This window comes from Dermacentor silvarum, chromosome 9, assembly GCF_013339745.2.
Source record: "Dermacentor silvarum isolate Dsil-2018 chromosome 9, BIME_Dsil_1.4, whole genome shotgun sequence".
Classification (NCBI taxonomy): Eukaryota; Metazoa; Arthropoda; class Arachnida; order Ixodida; family Ixodidae; genus Dermacentor; species Dermacentor silvarum.
This window is the reverse complement of record NC_051162.1, coordinates 137,588,903-137,611,507: the sequence shown is the minus strand read 5'-3', so window position 1 is coordinate 137,611,507 and position 22,605 is coordinate 137,588,903. Positions and strand designations below refer to the sequence as shown.

The 22,605-nt window shown below is 44.6% G+C and overlaps 1 protein-coding gene across 1 annotated transcript in view; it reads left to right on the top strand.

The window, feature by feature from the left end:
* The window catches only part of LOC119463925 (arylsulfatase B-like), a 28,673-nt gene extending 6,405 nt beyond the window's left edge, over positions 1-22,268 (top strand). Inside the window, exons 4-12 of the mRNA XM_037724748.2 lie at positions 9,345-9,504; positions 11,221-11,333; positions 11,872-11,982; positions 13,587-13,736; positions 14,280-14,406; positions 15,761-16,051; positions 17,699-17,933; positions 20,446-20,668; positions 22,143-22,268. Of these exons, the coding sequence (XP_037580676.2) occupies positions 9,345-9,504; positions 11,221-11,333; positions 11,872-11,982; positions 13,587-13,736; positions 14,280-14,406; positions 15,761-16,051; positions 17,699-17,933; positions 20,446-20,668; positions 22,143-22,268 (1,536 nt within the window). The remainder of the gene's footprint in view (positions 1-9,344; positions 9,505-11,220; positions 11,334-11,871; positions 11,983-13,586; positions 13,737-14,279; positions 14,407-15,760; positions 16,052-17,698; positions 17,934-20,445; positions 20,669-22,142) is intronic.
* The last annotated feature ends 337 nt before the right edge of the window (positions 22,269-22,605 follow it).

Here is a 22,605-nt window from a genome sequence, read left to right as displayed (position 1 = left end):
TCGGCGCAACGAGCTCCGTCCGAAATAACTCTCTGCAATATTAATGCGCGTATAGCATACTAAAGAAAAGTGACTTGTTTGAAGCGTTACTCTTGATATCGAACACACGCCGTGGTTGCTCAGTGGCTATGGTGTTGGGCTGCTGAGCACGAGGTCGCGGGATCGAATCACGGCCACGGCGGCCGCATTTCGATAGGGGCGAAATGCGAAAACACCCGTGTGCTTAGATTTAGGTGCACGTTAAAGAACCCCAGGTGGTCTAAATTTCCGGAGTCCCCCACTACGGCGTGCCTCATAATCAGATCGTGGTTTTGGCACGTAAAACCCTATACTTTTTTTCTTGATATCGAACGAGATTTTGTTGCTTTAACCGAGACATGGCTAACAACCGATATCTGGGATGCTGCAATCACACCGCCGACTATGTAATCGTGCTGGAAGGACCGAATAACACGTGATGGTGGCGTCGCCTTATTGATTGAAAAGGAAATTCTTTATATCGTGTAACCTAATATCACAGGAGTGGAAGGAATTTTCTTGCAAGCAATCGTTTTCTGCATGCAATATTGTCGTAGGCTGTATTTATCGCAGTCCCTTATGTGATATCGATGTGATAAAAAGACTGTGCGTGTATGCGCAAAATAATGTTTTGGGGGCCAGACTGATAATTCTAGGAAATTTTCACTTGCCTGATGTGAACTGGCAAACATTTCAACACCCCTGACCAAATGCCGATATTTCGATCTCATGCTTCCATTCAATCTCCGCCAAATCGTAACGAGCCCAGACGTGTTCAAGGAACTGCTTCCAACAACACACTTGATTTAGTTTTTCGGAGCCATCATTTCCCGTTAGACCAAACGAATCTCGAATTTGTCGACGGTATATCTGATCATAAGATTACTTTATGTGTTGTACCTGCTCAGAATACTACATTCTCTTCCCAACCACGCATCACTTGCCTGGACTTCAATAGAGCAGACAATGCCAGTGTTATCGACTACGTATCTTACGAATTCGCCGCCTTTGAAGAACTTTCCATACGTCCCACCACAAACATCGAAATGTTGTGGCACAGCTCTAAAGTTATCAGGTTTCATTGTGTTTCCAAATACGTACCTTCTAAAGTTAAAAAAACGAGGAAGCACAACCCCTAAATCTCACAAGACATCAGTTCATGTCAAACGTAAAGTCAAGCGTCTAAGAAAATCGATGAAGGTTGCGCCTAAGCCTCCATCTCGAACTAATCTTACCCTAACTATCCAAGACATGAAATCTAAAATAAAGACAGCAAAGTCAAACTTTTACTCAAACACACTTCAAGGATTCTTAAGAAAGCACTCCGGCCTCTTACCGTCACGGAGGCCGGAGTGCTGAACATTCTCCTAAACCTGGACACGAAAAAAGGGTTACGCCCAGACAAAATACCAAACGCTTTTTTTAAACGCTACGGAGAATGGACGGCGAAGTACCTTTGTATAATATTTAACAAGTCATTGTCATCATCTCTTCTTCCAAAGAATTTTAAATCTGCAAAAGTTGCCCCAGTACTTAAATCAGGCAGCAAAAACGACCCGTCCAACTTTTGACCAATTTCGCTTACGTGCACCGTGTGTAAACTTGAACACATCATACTGAAACATATAACCATTTTTTCTAGAAAGTGAGGACATCATATCACCGTATCATGGCTTTCGCAGAGGGCTTTCTACTATCACTCAACTACTAAAACTAACCCTTGACATTTCATTTAATATCGACCAACAGAGACAAACAGACCTCATTCTACTCGATTTCTCGAAGGCATTTGATCGGATATCACACAAAGAGCTCATAAGGAAATTTGAGATTACAATAAGTTCAGGCCCCATAGTTGACTGGATTTTCGACTACTTTACTAACCATGCCCACTTTGTGGAAGTGAACGAACAAGATTTCCCAGACAGCCCACGTAACAATGGGGGTACCCCAAGAAAGCGTTCTGGCTCGAATTTTATTTCCAATATTTATTATTAACCCACCAACAAAAATCACAGGAAACATTAGACTATTTGCAGACGACTGTATTCTTTATAGAAATATTAACTCACATGACCACATAAGATTAAACAACGACTTGAAATCAGTGTCTAACTGGTGTGCCAACTGGCAGATGAGCATCGATACTAAGAAATCTGCTCTTCTGTCAATCACTAGAAAAATAAAGTAACTCGATCTTTATGTATACCGTTAATGACGTGCCACTGATACAAGTTCATGAACACAAGTACGTTACTTATTAACACACGACTGCAGATGGAACTCTCTTGTAACAAACTTACAGCCACTGCAATGAAACACCTTTTCTTCCCTTTGAAGACACCTCCGACTAGCACCACCCGATACAAAACTTCTGGTTTAGAAAGCTTTTGTCCGGTCAGTCTTTGAGTATGCAAATGTTTTCTCGTTCTCATACACTAAGCAACTCATTAAAAAACTAGAAGGTGTACAAAGGAAAGCACTACGGTATATATACAGTAGACATAAATCAACAGACTCGCCCACCGAACTACTTTAACAAAGCCTGAATCTTAACAATACAAAACCGAGCAGCATTTGCCCGTTCTAAGATAATGTACCAGCTTCTACACAACTAGTTTAACATTGATACCTCTAGATACATCTCCAGAACTCAAACACGGCCAATGCGACATAAACACACACAGACACTCAATGAGTATTCTTTTCCTGCCGACTGCTTTAAGAATTCATTCTTTCCTTTAGCGATGAGAGAGCAGAATAATCTTAGTGAATTCATTAGTAACAGCTACTCATTAGATAGATTTGCTGGTTCAGTGGAAAAACATGTGCTTGCCTTACAGCTTTAATTTATTTACTCTGCTTTGTTACTGATCTTCATGCGCTAACACATTGGTCGATAAGTGCGTTTTTACCAACACTAAGGTTTTGTATGAAGCATTATATGCATGACTGAGTCTCGTTCATCAAGTTCATCACGTATTTTATATCACATATGTTTACTAGTTTCTTTCTTGAATTGCTTTCTTTATTTTCTCAGATTTTTCGAGGTTATCGGAAATTGTACCTCTCCAGTGACAGATTTTCATAGACTTTAATATGCCGCCTCCTGTAGAATGCTTGCACTGGGGTGGTGTATCTAGGATGGTGACTTTTAAGCGCAATCACAAGCATTTCGCGTTTGACTGCATAAGTTCATCAACCAACACCTCTGCCCATGCGGTTCAGTAAACGTGCTGTCTGCTGATACTGCTTTAGCAAGTGGATGCGTACTTTTTTTGTATCTACTGAGGCAAGCATAAATGCTGGGGCGTTGTTTTTCGATATTTGCGCAAACATTAACAAAAGCTTCGGCAAGAACCCTTAAATATGCACACGTGCCAAACAAAAAGTTGCGTTTGTACCTGCTTCTCTTGCGAGACTTAATCGCCAACGTAATGATGATGAAATAAATAGGCAGTCTGTTGGTTAAAAATGATTGTTTTGCAACTCTATGACAAAATATACCGTGCAAATAAGACCATGTCGGGTCATACAGAAATACGGGATCATTAATTTGGGTTCTCGTGTATTTTCTTACATTGAGCGTGGTGTGCCGTAAATGCCGCTTCAAAACTGCCCATGTTACAGCTCTATGAGGCGTTTCTATCTGACGGACCCTCTTGTCACTGAAATAACAAAAAAAAATTCAAACATGTCTCCACCTGGTTTGAAACACTTTCGCACGTGTCAGTTGCCAAATCACCACCACGCTTTGTCTCTGACGCATTTCACATAGATGAGGTAACTTTTGAAGTCTTTTCAAGAACGACCGCTATCAGAGGGTCAAGCTTTAGTGAAGTTTTTAGGTCATACCTCGCATTCCACATCAAACGTCATCGCTTATCGCATCGTCCATCTTGGCAAGCATCCAGAACACCCCTGAGTGACGCGTGACTTGCACATGTATTGACCTGTTCTTATAACAGAAAACAATGAATCATTAAAAAAGTTCAGTAGCTCATAATTAAATCTCGACGGCTCAGCCCTCGACACGAGGAACTTCCACGTTTTTGAGCCGGCCAGCTCACTGTTGTCGTGTATGGCGTAAGCCAGGTAGGCATTTGCGACTCTAGCAATCGTGTTTTGACTTCAAAACAAACTCCGTCTTCTCCGAAGCTGCAGGGTTGCCTCGGGGGCATCGCTTGGGCGAGGCGGCAACTGTTTTCCTTGTCCGAACGGTCACCTATGACTCCGTTGGCTCACCCAGACCTTCGGGAAGTGAGGGCTCGCCAGACTCCCTGGCGACTCGGAAGCACCGATATGGAAGATCGTAAAACAGGTTCCGCACGAGAGTCGCGTGACAGCCGTTGAGACATCGCTTCACGCGCTCTACAGCGGAATAAATATTTGTGCACGTTGGTTGGCCTGCAGCAAAAATGCGACACGCCGCGTGTTGACAGAAAAAGGGAGATGGTTTCCTTCGAGAATGTTTTGTCCAGTGTAACCAGTGATTTCATTATTTCTTTGTGAACCGTAAATTAAGCGTTTTCTTTTCCAGTTTCTTCCTGATTCATAGACGTTATTCGATAGCGTTTTGTTTATTTTCTGTTCTCTTATTGGTTTTCCTGACAACATATTTAAAATAGCCCCTTTTTCAAAACTAGTAAAGATATACATTTAGTTGAGCATGCTGATCACCTTCACAAAACAAGCCACAAGCCATGAAACCGCTATTGTTTGTTCAACAACAGGTTCGCGTTGTTCGCTAAACTTTGTTCGCTAAAAACGTCGAGTTTCATCTTTTTTTTAATAAACATTGTTAATAGTACCTTCGTACATTTTTCTGAACTTGGTGAAAGTGGCCTCAATTAAAATTTCATTTTTGACGTTCATCACTTACAACATTCAGGAAATGAGGTAGGAAAAATTATTATCGCCGCTAATTATACTGTTATCTTCCCCTAATATAAGGATAACTACTTTTGCGTACCGCTTGTTCTTTCCAACGAGTGTTGCGGGTCAAAATGAGTGCTTCAGTCCAGGCCACATGAAAGTTTGTCTACAAGAGATGACTCGTGACTGCACATTCATGCACCAAATATTGATTTGCAGATTCCAACCTCTCGAACGTTTCGAAATCTTTCGAAAACAGATTCAAACGTCTCGAACAAACCCAGAAGCCGCGACAAACAAGCGGAAGAAGTTACTTGCACTCGGAAATCGACAAACCAATATTGGTCACTCCAGATTTCTTTTTATTAGCGCTTAACAACAGACGCCTCTCTAGAAGGTTAACTATCACCGAATGAAGCGCAACAAACTGTTTAAGTGACTCTGGCCCCCAATGTATCTGTTTGGAGTGAAGCATCTTTTTGAATGAATTTCTTTCATGAAATGCGATGCTTGTCTTGATAGATGCCACACCAGATCTTTGTCCTTGCTTTCAGACAGCTAACCTCTCGTTGACCCTGCTTCACCTGGGCAGTTTAGCGCGTATATAAGTTTCAGACTAATTCTCTTATTTTTCCATAAGAATACCGCCTTACTCCCCTAATGTAATGGTTACATCACGTAGGCTATATATGCTGTACACAATTTCATGCCGTACACGATTTCAGGAATGAAAACATGTGGTTTTGAGAAAAAAAGATAAGTATCGGAAAAATCAACCTACCGCAATGCTCACATTACCATCTCTATTTCATGGCTTTGCTATCCCCCGCGGTGAGTTCTTAAACTGACTTGAGGTATTAAACGCCGCAAAATATCGCAATTTATTCGTTCGCGCATGGAAGGTTGGGATGCTGTCAACAATCAGAGGCACTAGGATGATAATAGTCACTGACAAACCATTTCAAAGGATAAGCGAGTTAGACAATCATTATACTGATGTGCTTTGCTAAAGAAAACAGGCTAAGATTTGGAGCGATTCCAAAAGCATCAAATCTGGTGTTCTGGAACGAAAGGTTTCCTTTGTTTTTTTTTTTTGCCGACTTCTTCATCAATTATTCGCCAACCACCTAAAGACTCAAAACCACAGACAAACAACAACAACGTTTGGTTTGGTTTAACATAGCATGGGGCTTACTTTTCCGTCTTAGTAGCCTTGCTTCGTAAGCTCATGAGATTTCGGTCGCCTCTAGCTAAGCAACTCATGAGTTTTCTTTGATGCTTCATTCCTACGACACTTTCAAGTGGCGGCTTGAGATTCTGGCTTCATCATTTTGTTCATGTTGCCATCTTAAGCGAAAACGTCTATCATTTAGAGACAGAGTGTGAGCCCAAGGCACGCATAACTCTCAGGTGTTGATCTTTCTTCTAAAGGCTGAACAAAACCAATGTTGCTTCGCTTTATTTATGGCGGTTTACTATATCGAAGCGACGCAAAGGCCATAGGGTCGTCGTAGTGGTAGACTGCGGAATAATTTCGACTGCCTGCGGTTCTTTGACAGGCATTTCAGTCTAAGTACACGAACTTTTTCCAATCACCCCTATCACCATGAATGGTAATTGAACCTGCGACCTCGTGCTCAGCAGCTGAACGCCATAGCCACTGACCAACCATGGCGGGTGCTCCTTCGCTTCTTCGAGCTGACGACAGATGGCGTATTCAAAATGACATTGCCAATGGTCATGCCATGATGTGACGGTTACGAAGCAATGAGCCCGTCGTATTTGTCCTCACGCCACCAACGATGTGGTCTGTGCGCATGAAGGAGCTACGCGATTTTTCGCCCGTCTGCTTCACTTTTGCTCAAGAGCATGCATCATAAGGGGCACCTAAAATACGGCGATCTACGTACACACAGTACTGTTCGGAGACAGTGCAAGGAAACATTTCAAATTGATATGAAGAGCACTGTGTGGTGGTTTTTAGGTAAAGTTGGGCATCGGTAAAGAAATCAGTGACGCACTTTTTACGCCAGAAAGAAAGCCAGAAATACTGATATTCAATTAAATATGCTAAATGCTCTCCTAAACCAAACTGCTAGTAGAAACGAAGAAGACATAGCTTCTCAATTTTTAAATGCTGCCTTATAATTGAACGTATATATGCTATAATGACAGCTCTGCTCTGCTTCTGACCGGTATGAATCAAGAGCTCTTTTCAAGAACATTCTTTGGACCCTTTTCGAGACGCCTTGGCCAGCCGAGTGTTATGAGACGCCACGCAGCAATGTGTGATCTTTTTATTCATTGCGAGGAAATTGGCAGTATCGGTAGTATCGGCAATTCCATTGGCCTAGAACAAAGTCCTCTTCTCATCGGTGCATATAGACACCTGTGCTACCATTGTAACACTTTCTTTGTTTTCTTTTCTTGCAACAATAGCCGAGTGCTAATGTTACTCGGTATGAAGCGACATCCGGCCTACATGTATGCTCTTTCCCGGAGCGCAGTCCACGCTTGCAGCGTATTCTTGTGGTGGGAGGCATTCCTGATGTATTCATTTCCAGATAACCGCACCACAAGATGTAGTGACAAAATGGCGAAAGCGAACCAGTTTTACTCTGCAATACTGCACGCCGTGCTTCTGCCGTTTTCACATACATGTGGTGCTACGAAAAGACAGGTTTTGGTGGTTTTCTGTATGGTGTTATCTTCTTGGACGCATCAACCAGCTGGTGCACAAACACGTCCAAACATCGTTCTTCTGGTCGTCGACGACTTGGTAACGTACGAATTCGAACTACTTGTTGCCTCAAAACTTCATGCACATCGCCTTTTCGCGCGCATTCACTCACATGCTCCTCATAAAAGCATATTTTCCAGTACTCGTTTGTATTTAAACCGTAGATAGAGTATGAGAGCGCCAATCAAATAATTTCATATATCTCCCTCGCAAGCGCGGTTTTTTTAGATCCAGAATACTCATTAGCAAAGTAGTTGTCGCAGAAGGTAAATCTCCAGAAACATGGTTGACTGTGTTTAACGTCATAGCTAAAGCTTGGCCACGAGAGACGACGCGTAACATTGGAGGCTCCGGATAAAAGTTTTATAACTCGGGGTTCGTGAGCGTGCGCAGAAATCGAGGATCGAGAGCGTTTCTGTTTTCCGTTCCCATCAGTTAACGTGAGCCTCAAAGCGTAGAATTGAGCCCAACAACTAGAGCCCGAAAGTCACATGCACAGCCGTCATATCTCCAAAACAAATAAGTAAGCAATTTTAAAGAGACGCTTTCTTTACAAAGCCTTCCGGACGTTGGTGACCGTGGTTTCTGCCGTCTTGGCGAGTAGTTCCCGCGCGGAAAGTACAACAATCACGTGCCCCTGGGTGAGTTTGAACATGGACCGCCCAGCACAACACCCGGACGCTTTCACCATTGCACCACACTCGCACGCAATTTTTTTTGTGTGTGCAAATGCCAACTAGGCCCTTCAGACGCACGTGTTCTAGTGCTCTAGGAGGGGCTCTAGCTTTTCGGCGTCCGAAAGTTTAGATGCAGTGGTCGGTGGTGGCAGTGTGTCACGTTTCCCTACCGTCTTGTATGACAGTTGTACAGTCAAGTTTGAGACATGCTGCGCCTTGCTTATCGCAATGCTACATTGAGAAAATTTTGCTGGCTCACCAAAGCTTCGCCTACACCAATTTCCGCACTGCATGGGGTCTGCATGATTTTGTCTTCAATGCAGTACACTGGAAAAGTAAGTACTTTAGAACAAATTGTAGTAAAGAGGGTCGGTCGAAAGCTCCTTACAGAGCTTGAATTGACACTAAATTGAAGAATAAAACCACGTTGCGGCTACATCAATCATCAAAATGGTGAAACAAAAATTCGTTTTTTTTTGCATGTATAATTATGACGTAGTCCAGTGGAAAAAAATCAAACAATGACCATGAAGAACAAATCAGTAGCGCTCAATAAGCCACACCGTTCAAGAGGTTCAAGGCAACTCTAGCTCTATATCTTTTGAGGTTGGGAGCAGAAAATTATGTAAAAAATATCATGAAGCGACCCCCCTGGCACAGTCTTCATTACGCCCACAATGTTTTTTTTTTTTTTAATGAGGGCTGTGCTCCCTCTACCGGATGGGCCGATATCAAAGTTAGCATTTGACTCACGTTCAGCACGGATAATTATTTGTCTTTGTTCTCACGATGAAATATAGTGACACGTGGTCTATTCTTCAGCGCAATAATTACGTCAGTAGGCATCGGCTCATACGGTTCTAACTTATGTTTCAGCAGCAACAGTCATCTCAATACCACTGAGGTGTTATCTTTCATATAGTGAAGTGGCCCTATGCATCTTACACGGTAACAACTGTGCCCGCACCACTATTTAGAGCTTCCAACAGCTCATGGTTCAATGTTTTGTGCAATTTCCTCTACTTACATTTTAGGGCTGGAATGACGTCAGCTTGCACGAGTCAACTCAAGTAAAGACGCCCAACCTTGATGTGATGGCCAGCGATGGCGTCATATTGAACAACTACTATGTCACTCCTCTCTGCACTCCGTCGAGAGCAGCTTTGCTGACGGGAAAGTACCCAATACGCTTAGGTAAAGTAACATAAAAAAGTGCACAAGTTGGGCAAACATTGATTGTCCGTCTTTAAGCAGTCCGATAAAGAAGAAAATCGGAAACACCGGCCCGGTGTACTTATACGTATACAGCGTCAGAGGAAATCGCAGGCGGAGGACACTAAGGCAGACACATTTTTCAAAGTTGGTGCTCTTGCTTTCTCAACAGCAACAAAAAGTATTTTTGCACTTCGCACGAGAAAATACGCCACAGGGGGATCGGACTAGTAATGAAATCGACTGATGGAGTCAGCGGGCAGCAAATGATCCAGCCCATGTTTGCAGCAATCTACATCATGCCCGTTATAGAAGCGGGCCAAACTGCATTCTTGCGTCCTCTGAGGAAGCAAGCGCCCGGTACCGAGACATGGCATTGCGCATGTGCGTCCTTTAAAGGTAGTGTGCTTGCCAATACTCCCACTTCTTGCCAGCCTGCTGTTGGAATCGCGATGACTGCAGAAGATTACGCTATTGGTGAGCTATATTTGTTTCGGCCGGCGGAGTGCATTGTCGCACGTGTAGAACGGCCCGAAACCAGCCGTAACACACACAGCTCTCTTACCGTAATCTTCTGCAATCTTGGCAATAGCGGCAGCAGACTGGCAAGAAGGGGGAGTATTCGCAGGCACACAAGCATTAAATCACGCGCATGCGCAGCGCAATGTCTCTACAATGTGCGTTTGCTTCCTCAGAGGACGCAAGAATGCAATTTGGCACGTGCTCACAGATCCCAATATTTTGTTCCCGCCTGTAAAGTTACGTGCAACACAGCGCTCAATCTACCATCGCCAGCACCCGCGCACATCAATGCCCGATTCACCATGATAACTCCAAAGGCGGCGTACTGCGCTGCGCCTATAAATGTGTGTATGTGTGTGTGCGGGGAACGGGGATGTGGAGCATTCTTTGGCAGGTGTCCACCAAACCCCCGATGGCGCTCGAACCGCTATTAAGTTTTTTTTTTCTATTCGAAGCCCTCGCCCATCATTTTGCCCTCCAACAGACTGCAGCAAGACATACCAGCAGAAACTCCTAAACTGGCTATGTCCATCACAGCAAGATGCGTCACGATCGCCTGAAGAACTAATATCCCATCGCATTCCCCATGTCACCTGCTGCGCTGTTACCACAGGGTGACTGAATACTGCCCACGTGTTTTGCTGCACTTTAGATGCTCATATCATAGAAGAAAAAATTGAAGCTTATAATGAAAATGCTAGTTGCTGGCTTAGCGGCGTACCGTGTACTTTTTAAGGCATTACGAGCCTTTGGCCGAGAAACAGAAATAATTTAGACAGATTTTAATGCGATATTAAACATCACAACACCTGCGTAAAAAAATTACAAGAACGAATTCGGTTTTTTTTTTCTCTCTCTCTTTTTGCACTGTGCAAGAAGCGTTCGCTCTCGGGAGGAATAGGGTGCAAAAAAACACGGAGCAAGAAAGGCGCATTGACAGGACATGCACCGTTCCTTGTTCCAGCATGTCTGACAAACCAGATCAAGCTTTACTAGGGCTTTGAGCCCTATGTACATATTTTCACGATGTCCGGTGCAAACATAAAAGTATATTACGAGCGTACAAAAGCCGCTCGCGTTAATGTCCCTTCCTAATAACTGCAGTCAATTTCAAAGCTTTGACGCACTTCTTTTTTTTAATCTTACACTATTCACTAAGAGCAGTGCTTTTTCTAGGTCTTCAGCACGACGAAATCCGTGCCGCGGAGCCATTCGGGCTCCCACTCAACTTTAAACTGCTGCCAGAGCATCTAAAAGAATTGGGTTATGAAACGCACGCTGTCGGAAAGGTAAGTTTCAAGCGCATATACCTAACTGCACGCATTAAAATGCCGTCTTCATTAGATGAGCATAAAATTTGTCGTTATTAGCTAGTTAATAAGTTATCACAACGTTTCAACCATGTGAAATTAAATTCACGGAAATACCGAAAAAAAAAACATGCCCGGTTGGCTATCCTGCACTCCTTGAATGGTCGGTTGAGAAGTGCAACAAATGTGATATGGACAAACACAACTTGTAAGTTTGCGAACATACGCATGGATGCACACATCATAGGTACAGTTGACTGTACAGTGCCGCTGTCCGCAAGAGCGCAGCTTCGTTCTATATTCAAACTTGCATTACTTCCTAGACAAGCATCTCAGCCTTTTTTCTATGCCAAAAGTTAAAGAAATAATCTGCGGCAGAATTAACCAAAACATTAAGACCGATGAATGATTAGACCAAAACGACACCATAAATGTCAGGCCTTCCAACATTTTCAAACTTCCAGTTCCTCAAACTGAAACTCTTTTCGTGTATAATTGTTTTTCTTTTTTTTTTCAGTGGCATCTTGGGCATTTCACTGCAAATTACACTCCTACGTACCGTGGCTTTGATAGTCACTACGGCCCTTACACGGATCACCAAGATTACTCGGATCATACCTCACTTTCGGTGAAACAGTTATTTATCTATTCTTTCTTTTTCGTGATTACACGCTACACATAGATTCAGAAATTTGCCCTGTGTAGGACATATGATAGTACGACTGTAAGTTTTCCTACATGGCTGGCCCAACAAAATTTCAAATAGTATTCCGCATCAGCGACTAAAACAACCGTTTTCAAGATCGGGCCCAATGAACTCTGTAGACTTTTTTCCATACACGCCCCGGCAGTTTATGAGTGGTAATATGGGTCATATGGAGTGGCTAGCGGCTTCTTTTGCACATCAGCGAAAAAAACGATACATTTCTTAAACTCTAACTCGGAAAGCTTGCTTTGAGATATAAGAACCTCTGGGGTTTATCCCCGCGTAGAACTACACCCATATATTCTTTCTGCGTCTTCGGTGAATCATTGAAGACGCAAAATACACCGGTCGACGCACACCAGCATACTAAAGACACCGGGCTTAGAGATTCCTGTTTAAGTATAAACCCTTACAGCGTTTTGTTTCCGTACTTAGAGAACTACACAGCAATGTACAAGTCATAATCGCAATCCACCAAATTCTTGGGAAGCCCCATGCATCTGCAAAGCTGCACCTGAGCAGAATTTCTGCGTCCGTTACAAGAAATCCGCCCTGAAACTATCTCACTGCTTTTAGCATATAAATCTGTTTTACAATAATGTAGCACCGAAATGGAAGCTACAAGACATTCTTTCACTCTCCAAACTACTCGAGATTAATCGGTTGAATCGGAGGCCCGCAGGGAACAAGAATAAGTGCATTGAACTTTCACGAGAAAAGGAATCCCAACTAAAGAGCAACACACGACAAATAACACGCCAGGTAGAGTAATGCAGTTCGTCGTCTGCTTCTTTGCTAATCTTTCTTTTTCTGTCAAGGATCAACACCGATCGACTAGTCTCACACTTGTGTTTCATTACATGCATTCGCATTATTGTAGTTATAGTGGCACCCCCCCACCTACGGCTTTCACTGCAAAGCCATATTATTGTGGAAGAGTCCACAACGTGGAAAGCGGTTTTCTACAAAATACGCTGTGATTACACGGGGCTTCGTGCGCCATCGCTTACATGAAAACAACAGTGTCTGGCATCTACCGCTGCTACAGCCCAACAGGATGGAGAGATGGGCTAGTTGTTGAAGCATTCTCGGAAAACCCTAGAGCCCTGGTACGACTAGACACAAAGACGGTGACACACAGCAGCTTCTGTTGTACGTCTCCTTCATCGTGTCTAGTTCCTTACGCTTTAGGTTTTTTTGTCGAAAATACCACGCAGCATCGCAGAAAACCAAAGCACTGGAATGCAGCAACGTGTACACTCACACTCAAGAGAACTTGGCCGAGTACTGGGCCAAGAGCTAGACGCACCAAGTTCAATCCAGGCGGCACTAAATCTAGCTTCTTGAGTGCAGTTGGGGATTAGACAGGACCGCGTGCTTTCGTTATCACTCTTAACATCACAGCACTTTTGTTGAAGCTCACTGAGCTATCTTTGCTGGCCCGGAGCAGCCTATTTCAAGCGACTCATCCATAAAATAGTACAGATGGAAAAAAGACGATCTGACGAGTCTCGCCTTCGTGACAGCTGTTCAGCACGGACAATGACACATGGACAGGATGGGGCCTTGATATGTGGAACAACATGAATCCGGACCAGGAGTCATCTGGTAAATACGCCACCAGTCTGTTCACCGAGAAGGCTATCGAAGTGCTGAAAAAAAGAAACCAAAACAAGGTATGTCTATCTGCCGCAATACAATGCTGTTCTACACACAATGCCTCATTTGCAATCACTTCAAGAGAGTTTCTGCACAAGTGGTTACAAAAAAAATGTAGTGCGACTGGTGTTCGGTCACAGAAGTCAGAAATCTTTATCACGACGAGAGCTCAACGCCCCGCCTCAGTAGTCAAGTGTAGAACGTTGTATGCCACCATTCAAGAAAGTTCTGGCGTTAAAGATTTCCAGTCCTATTTAACTGCCTGTTCAGGTGTCGATCGTATCATGCAAAGAAAGCGTTATTGTTCGATATTTGTAGAAATATACAGTTTCATCTGCATGATACCACTACTCGTGTTATTTTACATCATTAGACTGCAGTAACATTTTAGGTGTTATTACAGCATGTGGTAACACCTGCTGCCTCGAGGCAATTATAGTTATTAGAGAAAGCGTTCTATTAAATAAAAAATTACATGGTTAAACAAGATAACTCTTTCGGAGCGTTTATGCCTTTCAGCAATGATTTACAGGCTTTCCACTTTTTCCTTTCCCGCACAGCCCATCTTTTTGTACCTGTGCTACTCCGCTGTGCACGTGGGAAATTCGTACTCACTGCTAGAAGCTCCTGACGAAGATCTGCTCAAGCACAGCCACATACTAAATCCGAAGCGAAGAGCGTATGCAGGTCAGTAGAATCAAGAGTATTACCCTTCTATAGCTCACTACGAGAGTTGACCTATCTGCTAACTGAATCAACGATGGACCTTTCATATGTATGTATAATATAAAATTATCAGGCAACTCATTATTAACTAATATTCAGTCTGAATGCATATTTATTTAACAAGGAAAATGTTATGCAATTATTTCATGCGATTACGTTAATGCGATCGGCATTGAAGCAATGTAGTGACACACCGCATTGCCAACGCCAAAAGGTGGGCTGTAGCTCTCTCGCGCTTGTGACGACGATGATGATGATGATGATGATGATTTAATGGCATCCTCTTTGAAACTGCGCAGCGACAAATAGCCACCCAGCGTGCTTGATTTAATCAGGTATGCTGCACATGTTTTTTATCTAGCATTTTTGTATACATCTCATTCATATTTTTTTTCCCTCAACATCTACCCTGTACCTATGACTGTAAGAGATCAGGCCGTATGAATCTGTTGCCTACTTTTTTCCCACCAATACTCTAAACGCCTCTAGCTTATCTCGACTGCTGACCGGTTGATGCTTCCGTCCACTTTAAACCCAAGCGCATCTGGAAGGTGTACGTTACCTACGGTTATCACTGGGTGAATCCCTTCGCATTCCACTAATATGTGATGAGTGGTCTCCGGTTACTCAGCACGCTGCGCCACCTAATGCCTCCGCTGTAAAGTCCTTGTGTGCCACGGGTTTGATCCTGGCGAGCATCGGAGGATCATTTTTGTAATTGTAAAGCAACGCATACCCAGTCGCGTTTGTAACCGTTTTCCCGCCAACTATGGTCGCTGAGTAGTCCTTGGTCGAATGGGTAGCGCATCGGGTGGCTGTGCTGAGGAAACAGCGTTCGAACCCAACCGCCGGGCTAACTTGTGTCACTGAGGATGTGGCAGTGTGCACTTATGTGTCGCTCTTCAACGAACCACTCTGACGCCGACATGGAGCCCTCATGATGATGTGCCACTAGGCCTGTGCTGTTCTTCAGCGAATCTTGTTAATAGCAAGCTGGTTCACTGAGTAGGTGACAGTATGTGTGAGTCATATATATATATATATATATATATATATATATATATATGTAACTTTGATAAGGAGTTCTGTTTCATGAAACCTATTTATCAACATTCTGTTTATCTACGTCCAGGGCACTCAAATTTAGAAAAGTGAGAGCAACACAGACTTTTGATTTCAATCACTCTTCCACGGTACAAGTCCCTACATATTGTGAAGTGCATACAGTCACCCATCAGTACAAGCGCAACCACACCATGAATATATCGCAGACATTGTAGATTTACAGTGGCATCCTTTGTGCATCAAACGACAGCAATGGTGTCGGCGCTGGACGACAGCATCGGCGAGATAATGAAGGCGCTGCTCTTCACCAACGCCATCAAAGACACGATCCTAGTGGTGACCACAGACAACGGAGCTGCTGCAGGAGGTATCGACAACAGCGCGGGCTCGAATTGGCCGCTTCGTGGCACCAAGGGTACGCTCTGGGAAGGAGGCATTCGAGGGGTGGCTTTCGTCTGGAGCACCTTCATCAAACGACCGCATGTGGCGCACCAACTGATGCACATCACTGATTGGCTGCCCACTCTTTACGTCGCTGCAGGTATGCATTGGAAACACGTCAGCACCTCGGTGTCTTTATCTACAATGGTGATCTTAGCCTGTATCTTTGTCACCAAAAGTTCAGCAGCAGTGCTGACCATGTCGTAAGCTGAAGGCTTGTTTCGCATTTGTGGGTATCAGAGAGGGTGGAAAAGCGTGTTGCGTAGATAAATGTTAGGAAATTGAGCTTAGCGTCAAAAAACTTGGAAAAGAGGAGCCGGTTTCATTCAAGTTGAAAGTTAGCCACACCGCACAGTTCGAGGCTGACACATAACTATATGACCATGGGCGTTATGTTTTTTATTATTATTATTTAACAGCGGAGCTGTTCTTAGTCGAGCATGCGCCCACGAAGACGGCCGCCGTCGAGCAGGGGCAGGTCCGGAGAAGTCAAGTAGCCCGCTTGCCGGAAGGAGAGGCGCTGACTAATCGGAGCGCGCGCCGGGGAAGAGGAGGAGAGGCGCCGGTGTATAAAAGTCGGCGTCCACGGGCGACGGCGTTGCGGGGGATGGGCGCGTCGGCTTCCACAGGCGACGGCGTTCCTAGCACGTTCATCACGGCGTGAGCGAGCTCTCGCTGGCGCTCACGCCGGGCGGCTTTTTCCTCGGGAGTATAAGCAGTATAAGGTGTTAACGCCGCGCGCTCTTCGTACGATGGAGCCAAGCGGCCGCGAATGCACAGCTTCGCTGTTCGACCACCTTCACGGAGTGGCAAGGGCGACGATTTTTTTCCTGGTGATAATAATAATTGGGGTCTAACGTCCCAAAGCACAGCTGTGGCTCTGAGGTACGCCGTTGTGGAGGGCTTCGGATTAATTTTGACCGTCTGGGCTTCTGCAACTTGCACTTAAACTTTAGTACAGGGCTATTTTCTGACTTCGCCTCCCTCGAAATGCGGCTGCCGCGTTTTATTAGTGAACCCGCGACAATGGAGTGAAACATTACGGTGAGACTGATACTGAAACGTTGCGGCAAGCTCTTTTTTTTTTCTTGTGAAAGTCGGTGGGTGTAGACCACTGGCCCTTACTTTGTGATCAACCTCATTTTTAGCACTTTAGAGTACCGAAGGGTGACAGGTGAACATTTGTCTAATGAGCAGTCTTTGTGAAGCGCAGTTCCGTGTAAGACAATGTGTGCAGCGGCCAAAGAAACACGTAAATTTAGTCAACGTACTTTTTATGTAGTGTCTGTTCAAAGAAGAGCTATCCAAAATGCTACTCTTCGCGATTTGTTAAGTGCAGAAAAAAATTATTGGCGACCTTCAAAACAAGCACGAAACGACCGCAATGCTAATGATCATCTCGCCAGGAGGTCCATAAATATCATAGTAAATCAGAAATTTTTCGTGAAATAAAGGTCGTCCATGCATCAGCAGAAGGGCGTCCAGCCATAAATCGTTTTCAACAATAAAGAATAATGGCAAATAGGCCTGTACTCCCAAGCCGTTCATACGCAAGAATTGTTCGTTAATACGAACATTTTCTAAGAACCAAAAGTTGTTTCATTGCAACCTTATTTGTGATCGCTGGCTGACCCAAGCGCTCGTGCCCCTCATTGTTACTTCACAGCTACGGTCGTTAAAAGGGATTCACGCTTTCAACGAGGCCATTAACCTAGAATCGGGTGGTGCCGAAACCGCTTCCTTGCAGGAGGTAAAGTGGACGACCTCGGTGAGATCGATGGCCTCAACATGTGGGACACGCTTATCGCGGACAACGTATCACCCCGAAGCGAGATTCTGCTCAACATCGACCCGGTGTGGAACATGTCGGCTCTCCGATACCACGGGTACAAGCTGGTCCAGGGCTCACTGGCCAGGGGGCGCTACGACGGGTGGTACAGGCCCGCGGAACCCGGAGGACAACCAAACATGAACCGAATACGGTAACAAACATACATATATTTATCAATAAAGAAAACACGGACTTTTCGCCCCTGTTTTCATATATAAGTAGAGCATTGTGTGGAAGCCGCAGGCCTTTGTGGTACGCATGCATTTAGGATATCGCTGACCATATATAGTCACACAGAATAGTCTTGAGCATAAATGAATTGCTAAGAAATGTTCTTTCATTATGTCATTTAAACCCGCGCCAAAGATGTTGCTACTGCTTGGAAACTTTATAGATACCTTAATGTATCTCAAGTGTTCATGAGGTAGGTTCGGATCGCTGTGACTATCTTGACACGCGCTAAACTGTTTATGCAAAGCTGTTTCCACAATACGTTTTATATACTTGCAATATTTCCGCATTACCCGATCGTTTCCCGTCAAAATACTATGGGGCACCAAAGCAATTCTTATGATGTGTGAATGAGAGAGCATTACGTCTCGCTAAGTGTGTCACTGAGTTAGGTCGCTGAGTTTAGTGTTGCCGCGATATGTTGCTGAGTTAAGTATTGCTGCTTATAAGGCTGCAACAACGCAAGACGACAAACTGGCCGTATTGCGATCTCTCAGCTGAGTTTTATTTGCGTAATTTTCATTAAAGTAGTGTGCTTCACGCACATTGCGTTGAGTGTTCCTTCTCGATGACGCCACTTTTCAGCACGATGACACCGCTTTGCCGAGCGATGACAGTACTTTTCCAAGCGGTACCATGGTGCTGACGCAACATTTCTTCATCGGGTTCGTAGGCGAACTCCATCTCATACTGGAGGGGATGTCGTACGTAGGCGTCGTCCGACGGCTACCTGAAGCGCGTTGCATCTTATTCGTCGTCCATGCGCTCCGGCGACGGCGTCTGCGAGTCCCCGACAACGCGAATGGCAGAGCGAGCGGCTGCATCTCGCCGTGTTCGCTCCGCAACCGCTCGCTCTGCCATCTAGTGAATCGCCCGCCAGGCAGAGCCCAACCACGTGCACAGGCTCAAACATATTCATCACTGTGGCTGTTGCAACCGTGGCGCAGTGGTAAGCACGCTCGGCTACGGAGCGGTAGCAGTGGTGGTATGGCAGAGGATCGAATCCTCACCGTGGCTACTTTATTACAGCGAAGCTGTCTATGGCTAGATTGCCGTGGATTTTTCGTGTCCGTCAATAACTCTACGTGTGCGAGAACTCAGCTCCCGAATTTGATGCAAAATCGCTTCATTCTATGCAAAAGCTTATACGTCTCATCACTCGGATATGTATTTTTAGTAGATTAGTTATCAATAGGCACCAATTTCAAGATCAGTAGACTCTCAGGTAGGACAATAAGGGTTTCTCAAAGATTTTCCGCTGTGCGACCCGCATCAGCCATGTTAGCGCCCTCTCTTTGTCGTCGTTCCAAGCGCTTGCGTGCCTAGTTTCCTTCCGCTCTCCCAGGGTGGCGTTCCCGTCGCGCGTGTCTAGTTTCCTCCGGCTCCCCGAGGTGGCGGTAGTCTTCCATCGAATGTATACCGCCGATCAAAAATGTGTGTGCCTGTGTCTTTCTTCGGGATGACCACCGTCACCGCTCAAGAGACATAAAATTTGCGCATACATTTGACCTAAATTCTGGGTCACCTCTATGCCGTGTGCTAAACTGCTTCGCTGGTAATCCACCTTCACAGCAGTGGAATGGCGTGCGATTTTTGTTTGGTTAGTTAGATGAAATGACAAAATTTGTGCGCCGTTTTTCTGCCAAACGGCTTTCTGATGACGGAGGGGTCGCACAATGAGCCAAGTAATGCTCTCACATCAAAAATTGGTTGCTGCATTCACCAGCATCTATTGATCCCCCAAAGCATTCATAACGTGCTTCGTTCCTCAGCTACAAAACATGGCAAAGCATGGTTCAGATGACACATTCTAATGTGACAAGTAGCTAATTTCGCCATGCGCACGTGTGCACGAGTTCATGCACCATTTGAAACCACACCGCAGGTCTAGGAAAGCTAGCGTACCTAAACGTGCTGAATGCAAGGAAACGTACACCAGCGAAAGGTGAAATCTAGTGGCAGCATCTGATGTCATCACACGTTCTCCTTCGCAGGCGCTTTTTAAAAACGTGTAAACAGTTATCATTGACAGCAGCTGAGATAAGGCTTTCACACCCTGCTGCTTTGGTTGTTTTCCTTTTATTACAAGTGACCCATCACAGCATCATAAGCACCAGTAGTGTTAGTGCATCCTATCACAGGGCAAGGGCCTCTGCCGTGAATATTCAGCTAGCACTCTCCTGCGCCAAACGAGTGCCTATCATACCATCAAATTGACTAATCACATCAATTCATAGAATCTTTTGCCTGTCACCGCTGTGTTTGCATTGCTTTGGTGGGATCAGATAGAAAGAAGTCTAATCGTTATCTGCTCTTTGGCCTGCATAGCTGAACATCTGTCTTGCTCTTATTTCGACTTTATTCGTCAGAAATGTGCTTATGTGCACATAATGGGATTCCTTTTGACTGCCTAACCTCTGGTATACTCACAGGTCTCAATTTTCCCACTATCCTGCATCGTTCAACTCCAAGTGCTCGGCCGCGCGCACCATCCGAGCGATGGGCCGCGCCATGCCAACGCAGCGTCCGGATGAGCTGGTCGTCGTGTGCGGTCACAACAATGGCACACCCTGCCAGCCCATGCGGCAGCCCTGCCTGTTCAACATTGACTCTGACCCGTGCGAGCGTGACAACATCGCCAAGGAGCACCCAGATGTGAGTGCCCAAATGTCACAAAAGCGTAACCAATAATGTCAACACCACAGTACTTAGCAAAACGGATTCTGTGCTGCCGTTGCTACAGCCTGTTGCTGGTAGATCGCAGGAACGCTAAGCAAGCCACTCGAAAACGAGTTCGCAGGAGGACAGAACCTTCACCTGCAGCACCTATAACGTTGAGGACAGGTTCGATTCACCAAATGTATTTGCGATAACCCCTGGTGAACCTAAAACGCTGCCACATGGGCGGCTTCTCTCTCCTGTCCACTGTATTGCTCGCACAGCACTGTGAGAACGGGTCAATCGCTCTAAATGTACAACAATATGTTATAATAGTTCACCTTAGAATTGTTGGCGCTTCCATTACAAATCCTGCTGATGTGGCCAAGTACGCCCTACAGGCTCGTAGTCATCTGCACATACATTGCTGCTCCTTGATGGCGCATCCAAAGTATGATCAGCCAGTTTGTGTGGGTCGCATAATGTATCATTTAGTACCTTTCGAATCGGTCAGTAACGTCATCTTCAACTTCTGAAGCGAATGTTCGTTATCACATGTTTAGAACATGTTTAGGTTTGCAGCAGCCCTCACCTACCACGTCGTTTACGTATTGCATGAGTATATAGCGGTAAAATGATTCGATTGTCAGGTGCTTGGGACAGCGAGCTCGCCTGACCTAGACAACGGGATGATAGAGTGCGACTACACATGTCCTTGTCGAACCTTCATAAGAATTTGAACATATCATCCACATCCCTGAGATCCCCAAATTTGCGGGTAATGCTATTGCGGTGTCTGATGCTTTGCCACCTGGCCATAATTCATTACATATTTATTTTTTTAAATACTGTAGTAATAATGTTCTTCTAAATCAGAACCCACTTCATTTCGAGGCGCTCTCCTCTCGCTTTGATTTTTCTTTACTATCGTATCATATTTATAGGCTATTCTGCTCTGTAAGATGCGACACAAAAGCTTGCAGATAAACTGTTGTTGTCGTTGTTGTTGTTGTTGTTGTTGTTGTTGTTGTTGTTGTTGTTGTTGTTGTTGTTGTTGTTGTTGTTGTTGTTGTTGTTGTTGTTGTTGTTGTTGTTGTTGTTGTTGTTGTTGTTGTTCAACGCGACCTTTTAACCCAAGGGGCTTATATCGAGCTTGAGGAATTGTCCAAGGATCTTGCAATTAAACATCGTGATAAAGCAAAGTAATTGACAAATTCGAAATGCAAACATTTACGAAAGGTAAACGGTGTTAGAAATGCTAATTTTATGTACCGGCGTCTGTTCAGTCAACTTCTTCGTTCCATCTTGTCGCATTGACAAACTTGCCTCTTAATTCGAGCGACCAACAAGCCCTCATAGAAGCATTAAATTTCTCTGCTCACATGTCTTCCCTACTTGAACGTTATCACTCGTCATTGTACTAAACACGCGCTCGAAATTCGTACCAAGTCGCTCCTTTGTTCTTTCACAGATTATAGATTTTCTGCAGTTGAGGATGAAGCAGTACAGAAAGAAGATGGTTCCTCCCATCAACCAGCCGGCCACAAGAAAGGCTGACCCCAGAAACTTCAATTATACATGGGCACCATTTATGTAATTCTGAACACTCGATAGCGATTTTAACGTACTAGGTAAATAAACATTGCCTTTAATGCATGAAGACAAACCCAAAGATACATTCATTTTCGAATTAGTGTTCTACAGCTAACACTTAACGGGCATTTTTATACTAATAACGACGTTTGTTCAAATCAAAAATCAAATTATGGTGTTATACGCGCCAAAACCACAACGTGATTATGAGACACACCGTAGCAGGGGACTCCAGAATAATTTGGACCACCTGGGGTTCTTTGACGTGCTCCTAAATCTAAGTACACGGGTGTTTTCGCGTTTCGCCCCCATCAAAATGCGGCCGCCATGGCCGGGATTTG